An 8,170-nucleotide genomic window follows, 5' to 3' on the forward strand; every position below is an offset into this window, starting at 1 on the left:
ATGACGCAATTGACAGGCGACTCCCTCACACGTCCCGGTTCATTGGTTAAAATAGCAATTTCTCATGATTTACAAATTGGATTATTGTAAGTACTCAAATGAACAAAATATATAACACTGGCCTAGTGGTTTTTGGATATATTATACTGAAAAAATGTTACATAGTGCACCTTTAATATTGCTGTTATATTTATATTAGTGTTGATTTTTCTAACTGGCAACTATTTCTATTTTTGGTTGAAATTCCTAAAATAAATCAGCCTTTAAATGCATTTCAGAGCAAATATATAAATATTAATATATACCGAACATGTTAAAAAGGCTGAAATAATTAAAATATATCTATATTTTTAATTAATAATATACTATTATCATTATAATATCGCCCAGCCCTAACTGTCTAAGTAATAAATTCATATATAAATATGGTCCAGAATGCTGGTAGCATTTCAACAAAACAATGCTGAAAAGTTTTCGACTTTTCGACGATCTATTTTTGACATTAAGAAATAAACATTTATTCACATCAAGAGAGCACAACCTGTGTGCTCAAGCAGACTGATTTACTGTGTTCTCTCATTAATTTGGCTGTGAAAGAGCTCTGTGACGCCCCCTGGTGGAGTAAAACCCACTAATCTCCACTACCAGTGTCCGTTCAGTCAGTGCTGGGAGCTGGAATCGGTCTGTGTGTCCGGTCAAGATGCCCTCGCGTGTGATAGCAACTCAACCTGTGTGCGAGGAGCGCGGCTGCGTTTCCAGTGAGCGTCCAGCGGGCGGCGCTCTCACTCTCTCAGACTCTGGGCTCCAGTCTGTGAGACAGTTCAAACAGTGTCTGCTGATTGTCAATGATGTGAAGGTAATGGACACTCGATCGCACTTCAGCACTGTCACACGGGGAAAGCTCGTTTCCTGGGAAGTGGAGAAATCAATGGAGTTAATAGATTTATTCACCTCAGTTCTAATGAAGAGAGAGATGCTACCCTGATGCGTTTCATAGAGCTTGACCCGAGATTGTAATTACAGCTTAATTAATATGGATGCATCGATAAAGACATTTTGCCTGATACAGATAATTAGCAGTCTCTTCTAATTACGTTTTATATATTTATATATATATACATACACATACAGTTGCAGATTCGCGGTTCACATACTTTTTCTTGCAACTTGCAACTGTATATATATATATATACACACATACACACACACACATACACATTTTTATTATTATATTTATAATAATTATTAAGGCTGATCAAATCCAATATGATAGCTGATGAATAGTACTGTTTTAATTATCTGAATAATAATGATATAAAACACTAAGATTGGCTGATACCATTATAATAACTCAAATATTGTATATATTTATTAATATGCACTATATAACCAGAGATTAGAAATGTAAAGTGTGTTTGCTTATGATTTGGTTGATATTTTGGTTTGATAATTGCTATTTATTAAATATTAAAAATAACATTCATTCATTCTCAAGTCAGAAATAGTTAGAAAACGTATTAAAACAAATGTGAAAATACATTTATGAACATTTAGATTGCACAAAAAAACTGTGCAAACAACAATTGGACAATATTGGAAATAATAATAATATAATATTTTGTATTCTTGTATTTAAATAACAGCTTATAAACAAACATATGCAAATATGATACATATTTATAATATATTTAATATTGTTTTATTATGCAAAACAATTGTCGGTCATAAAAAAGCAACATTATTATAGTTTAATAATAAAATATAAACTAAAATTACTAAATAATTACAGATATACAGATAATTAGTATCTGCTATATATATATATATTATACTATCACACAGTTAGCTAACAATGTATTAATAAACAATGTAATAATTTAAATTTATTATAATTTATATTTATAATAATATTTTTTTGTTATTTATTACCTTTTATTTAATTTAAAATGTAAATGCATATTTTCATGGCTGATCACAAATATGATAGCTGATGAATTTGTACTGTTTTACCATTATAATCACTCAAATATTGTATATATTTATTAATATATAACCAGATATTAGAAATGGTTCAAGGAACAAAACCAGGAAGCACATTCCTTTTAAATAGTTTCAGAGTGAAAACTTTATACAACATCATTTTTTAAAAGCTGGTAACTGATTTATAATATTATTTTGTTCTGATCATTTTTCACTAAACCAAAGACCCATGTTTTTTTCCATAATTACTCAGAATTACATCACTAAGAGCAAAACATCTGTATAAAGACTCTGAATTCCCCCTCCAAAAAAAATTTAAATCCCTGATATCAAAGCACAATGTGTGTATATATGAATTACACCTTGTGGAATATCAATCATGTGATGCTTTCACATGGATTTGTAACAACAGTGAATTAGCTTTGTGATTGGCCGCTCAATAGGAGGAAAGACTGACCTGTTTGATCAGTCTGACAGTGGCGAATGAGTCGGACGGTGTCGGCGATCATGTGCTGAAAACACAGACAAACACGTCAAGAACACATCTGAAGAGTGACCGCTGAAGACCGTCAATCACACACTCACCAGCTTCTCAAAGTTCACCAGGTTATCGTGAAATGTTTTGTTCCCCTCGTGGATGAAGGTGATATCTGAAAACCAACAGAGATCACGGCATTACGACACCACGAAACGAATCATTTGTGTCATCGCTTCCTCTACATCAGCGGGCGGCACGTGTACCTTTAAGCAGCAGAGGCATGAAGGGTATTTTGGGCGGCTTCATTTTCTTGAAAGCGTCTCTGTAGGCTTTGTGATTCATGGATGGATCCTGAGGGAGAAGTCAGATGAATCTCTTCATGTTAGTCTTGAGGCACGACGACTGATGTACATTTCATTAAGTCGACGTGAAATCAAAAGCAACCATATTTCTGTTTGGTTTATGTAACTGGGTTTGACTTACCGTCAACAGCTCAAGTTCAGAGAAAAGCTTCTTGAATTTCCCAGGAACTTTCTGCAGGAAAGAGAGCGACAGAAACTGATGAAGGGGAACTGAATATCTCCTCCTGAAAATGGACACTTCTTATTGCAGTATTGCAGTCTTTATTATAAATTATTTATCTGTGCGCATCATTATTTTGGAGATGGTTCTGTGATTTTGCCTCCGTTCACTTTCAGCATTGAAGAGACAAATCATTTGGAAACTAAACGAGTGTCATCATACTGGATAGTACAGGGTGAGCGTGTGTAGAGTCAGTGAAGCTGTTTTTACCTCCCATGTCTGGTTGAGACGGCTGACGGATGCCGTGTTTAAGCCCATGATGATGGCAAACGAGGAGTTCAGGTTCCTCTGCGCTTTACAGCTGAAACACACACACACACACACACGAGTCAGCCACAGAGAGTTTCACCACCCACACAGTGATGAATCTTCATCATTAACTCAAGCTCTCTGACTGGCTGGAATAAAGATATTAACCGCACATGAGCCGCCCACAGGCTGTTCAATGACCGGCTGATGCGTGTCACACACAAACACTGGTGGGTAAAACCTGGCACGGACACATTTTTGGTTATATATGGAATCAAATCATATTTGATATACATAGATTTTTTTTTTTGCGTCTCTGAAGAACAGCAGGTAAAATATTTTTGGTTATGATATTTTGGTTTGATTGTTTGATTAAAACTTAAAAAAAACATCCATTCAAGTCAGAAACAATTGAAAATAAATTTGCGAACATTTAAATTGCAAAACGACACAGCAAAAATAGCAATTACAACAAAAAATAATAATAAAAAAGGAGCAATTTCAAGAGGGTTTTCTCTGAACTTATGTGAAATAGGGCCCTAAAGTATTGTAAATAATAATAATATAAAATATTGTATTCTTGTAGTTTAATAACATCATAACTAAAATAACCAAAAATATTATATGTATTTATAATATATTTAATATTACTTTATTAAACCAAAGTAATCAGTGTCTGTCAAAAAAAAAAACATTTAATAATAATAAAATATAAACATTTTAATAATGAAAGCATTTTAATAATAATATATAAACTAAAATAGCTCAATCAAATATTTTACATTTTTAATAAATCAATATAATTTTATTATACACAAGAATAACCCATATATGCCACAAAAGTACTATTATATTTAAAAACGAAAATAATACAATAGTAATCAGTAAATGTCATAAAATATTTAATATTTTAAATATATCAATATTATTTTATTAAACAAAAACAATTAAATTAAATAAAAACAATAAAATTCAATATTATCTTTAAATAATAAAATATAAACTAATAAAAAAATAAATGTAATATTTTTGTAGAATTATTATATTGCAATTATAAGATATAAAAGTAAATTTTATTTTTAAATATATCAATATTATTTTATTTAAAAAGAACCAGTAGCTTGTAATAAAATGCAATATTTTTAATGTTAAAATATAAACTAATATACTTAATATTTTTAATATATTCATATTATTATATTAAATATAAAAACAATCACTATATGTCATAAAATAGTATTATATTCTTTTAATAATAAAATATAAGCTAAAATAATCAAATGTTTTATAAAAAATAATCAGTATCAGTCATAAAAAGCAGTTCTGGTTGATCAAAGCAAAGCTGCATATTCCAGTTCTGATTTATGTCTGTGGAAATATATCTATGTAATACTTTAGGACAGATGTGTTCTCAGCTGTACGTACTGAGCAGCGATCTTGATGAACTTCTTGAGCAGCTGGACTCGCTTCCCGAGCGACGGGCACAGCAGCACCTCAGACATCACCCACTGCTGCACCTCATTGCAGCGCTGCAGCAGGAACTCCAGCGCCACCGTGTGTCCGCTGCTGGCCTGGCGGCTGAACGTGTAGAAGATCAGCTCTTGCTGCGAGGAACAGAGAGAGAGAGAGAGAGAGAGAGAGAGAGAGAGAGAGAGAGAGAGAGAGAGAGGGGCGTTTCATATTCCACATCTGTTCTGAAAATATCCACGTGTTTTAACCCATTTAATCCCACCGGTCACAATAGTGACCGTAAAAAAATGTTTCATTTCTAAGGCTATAAAAATGTTACTGAATGATCTATCAATGCATTTCCAGCAGATATTGAAATAATAAAGGGTCTCAATGAAATATGTGCAGTGTCGCATGTTTACTGTAAATTGTCACATGACCAGAGCTGTTTACTTCCTGTTTGTGCCAAGAGAAGAGGATGGCAGCAGGAAAGCTCCCAAAGAAAAGGCTGGTAAAGTATGTTAACATAAAGATAGGACATAGATTTTTGGTACACATCTTGTTTAAGGCGTCTAGTATTGATATATGCATTTGCAATTACTCAACTTTGTTTAATGTGGTCATAGAACTCACAAACATGTCATCGGCAACAATAGTGACCAGTGGGATAACCCATTGTATCTACATACTAATACACATAGGCTAACTGTTCTACCTTACTTTCTACCTAATTTTACACACACACACACACACACACACACACACACACACACACACGGTCACGTCTCCTCTGATGTCTGATCTCCCCACACACACACACACACACACACACACACACACACACACACACACACACACACACACACACGGTCACGTCTCCTCTGATGTCTGATCTCCCCACACACACACACACACACACACACACACACACACACACACACACTCACACAGACAGACAGAAACTCACACACACTCACACACACACACACACACACAAACTCACACACACACACACGGTCACGTCTCCTCTGATGTCTGATCTCCACACACACACACACACACACACAGACAGACAGAAACTCACACACACTCACACACACACACACACACACAGAAACTTACACACACACACATGGTCACGTCTCTTCTGATGTCTGATCTACACACACACACACACACACACACACACACAAACACACACACGGTCACGTCTTCTCTGATGTCTGATCTCCACACACAGAAACACATACAAACACACATACACAAACACACACACACACACACACACACACTCACACATGGTCACGTCTCCTCTGATGTCTGATCTCCACACACACACCCACCCACACACACACAGATACACAAAAACAAAAAAAAACATACACACACACACTGCACAGGTCAAATAGTCCTATATTAAATCAATACAATGGTTGATACAACACAGTATCCCACCGGTCACAATTGTGACCGATCATAAAACACACTTTTTCACACACTTTTCCATGAAAATTTAAAAAAATGATGATTGATTGTTTCAAAGGGATACTAATGACACATGATTTGGATATTTTTGTGTCTGGGAAAAATTTGGGATTAAATGGGTTAAAAGAGCAAATGTCATATCATTCAAACGTTTGAGGTCAGTAAGATTTTTTTTTGAAAGAAATAATACATTTATTCAGCAAGGATGCATTAAAGGCACAATATGTAATTTTTCGCCACTAGAGGTCGCTTATTCAAAACAAAGGCATGGCTTGATCAGTGTTGCCAGATTGGCCGGGTAAAAATGGGTTTGGGCTGGTTTGGGGTTAGTTTGGCGGATATCAAAATTCTAAATTGTATAGTCGAATTGCTTAATAAACAAAACTCAAGCGTGCATGTACTCCATAAAAATCAGTCATCATGACACACACACAGCTGGCGTAGGTGTTGACGTCGCCAACGAGCATGCACTTTCAGCCAATCAGCAGGCAGACGTTCTCATTCATGACTGACGGGTTTATAGCACGAGAACTCATAGCTGTATATTCAAGTGATCGCTATGCCAGTGGCACACATTTACAGTAAGTTGTATCTACAGTAAAGAGTGGGAGAGATACAACTCTCTAATGTGGATTACACCTGTGACTCGAAGACTATAAATTACTATCAATTACACACTCAGGACATCTGCAACCCCGAGAGCTGCTGAAAGAGATTTGAATCAACAATTCATCAGTTTTGCCTGTGCTAAGTGTGTGTTCTATGTACTTCACAAAAGACGTACTTTAGTTTTGTCAAAGCAAAGCACAACACAAAGGTAAGAGCATTGTTATTTTTTTGTTGGCAGATTATTGTACAGTATCAATGAATGACACATTTTGGCAGTGGTGTGTGCATTAACGTGTGTGAATGCCTGTTAATTACGTTGCTTTTTCCGATCTCTTATATTGGGCACTTTTTGCACTTAAATTGGCTTATTCTTAGTGTTGACATTGAAAATGATTGCAGTTTTGACAGTTTCCACCTGTTGATTTTAGTCATATTTGCTAATTAACTTTAATGTATTTGCCCTGTTTTGATCCGTTTTCCTGGGAATTTTTTTTCCCATCAACATTATGTTTTAAGGAGATAAAAATGGTACTTATCAACCTTGATTGGTATGGCAATAAAATTATATCACATTATTTTGGCAGTTAAATTTTTGGGTGTTTTTTTCTTGGAGTGGGTGGGTTTTGGTGAGCTTTTGATGAGATTGCTTCTCTTTTGGGCTGGAAATCGTCGACCCAATCTGGCAACACTGAGCTTGATGACGCCTTGATTTCACAGAGCTTTTATTCTGCCACAGTCGCCGCTTCCCCTTCTCCCGCTCATGTGTATGTGGGATAACGCAGTGCTGTTTATTATATTAGCTACATTATTAGAGTGTGTTAAAAGTTATGTTGTAATACTACTCTGTGCGTTCACGCTGTGGCTACTATGAGATACTTTTTGCACAGATAAGCTAGATGGATATTAGGCGTGGTATTACATGGTACTCGCGGTAAATCAAGAAAACCAGATTTAAACACTAAGACTAACTGTGTTGAGCTGTAGAACAATGATTCGTTTTCTGTCGATGAATGTTTACGAACAGTTGCTCACCTGTTTAATAAAACACATCATATATTAAAGCGTCTTTCCATGGTTTGCATGGAAATCGAGGCTAACGCGGGTATGATGTCATTGATAGGCGACGCACGGCCATGATCCGTGTCCTGGCTCAAATTGCTTATTTCTCTGGATTTAAACATTCTTGGAGACATTTGGGATAATGTAAGTACACAAGTCAACGAAATATATAACACAGTTCTAGTGGATTTTGGATATTTGAATCCAAAAATCGTACATATTGTGCCTTTAAATCAAAAGTGACAGTAAATACATTTATAATGTTACAAAAGATTTCTA

General features: G+C 35.0%; 1 protein-coding gene across 1 annotated transcript in view; it reads right to left on the bottom strand.

Moving 5' to 3' along the window:
- Window positions 1-498: 498 nt before the first annotated feature.
- rapgef5a (Rap guanine nucleotide exchange factor (GEF) 5a) overlaps window positions 499-8,170 on the bottom strand; it is a 105,771-nt gene continuing 98,099 nt past the window's right edge. The window contains exons 20-26 of the mRNA XM_079829926.1: window positions 4,715-4,893; window positions 3,251-3,341; window positions 2,942-2,992; window positions 2,722-2,809; window positions 2,566-2,630; window positions 2,438-2,492; window positions 499-909 (exon numbers count right to left, since the gene is read on the bottom strand). Coding sequence (XP_079686052.1) covers window positions 791-909; window positions 2,438-2,492; window positions 2,566-2,630; window positions 2,722-2,809; window positions 2,942-2,992; window positions 3,251-3,341; window positions 4,715-4,893 — 648 coding nt within the window. The 3' untranslated portion in view covers window positions 499-790. The remainder of the gene's footprint in view (window positions 910-2,437; window positions 2,493-2,565; window positions 2,631-2,721; window positions 2,810-2,941; window positions 2,993-3,250; window positions 3,342-4,714; window positions 4,894-8,170) is intronic.

The sequence above is a fragment of the Gobio gobio genome, assembly GCF_949357685.1.
Source record: "Gobio gobio genome assembly, chromosome: 11".
Classification (NCBI taxonomy): Eukaryota; Metazoa; Chordata; class Actinopteri; order Cypriniformes; family Gobionidae; genus Gobio; species Gobio gobio.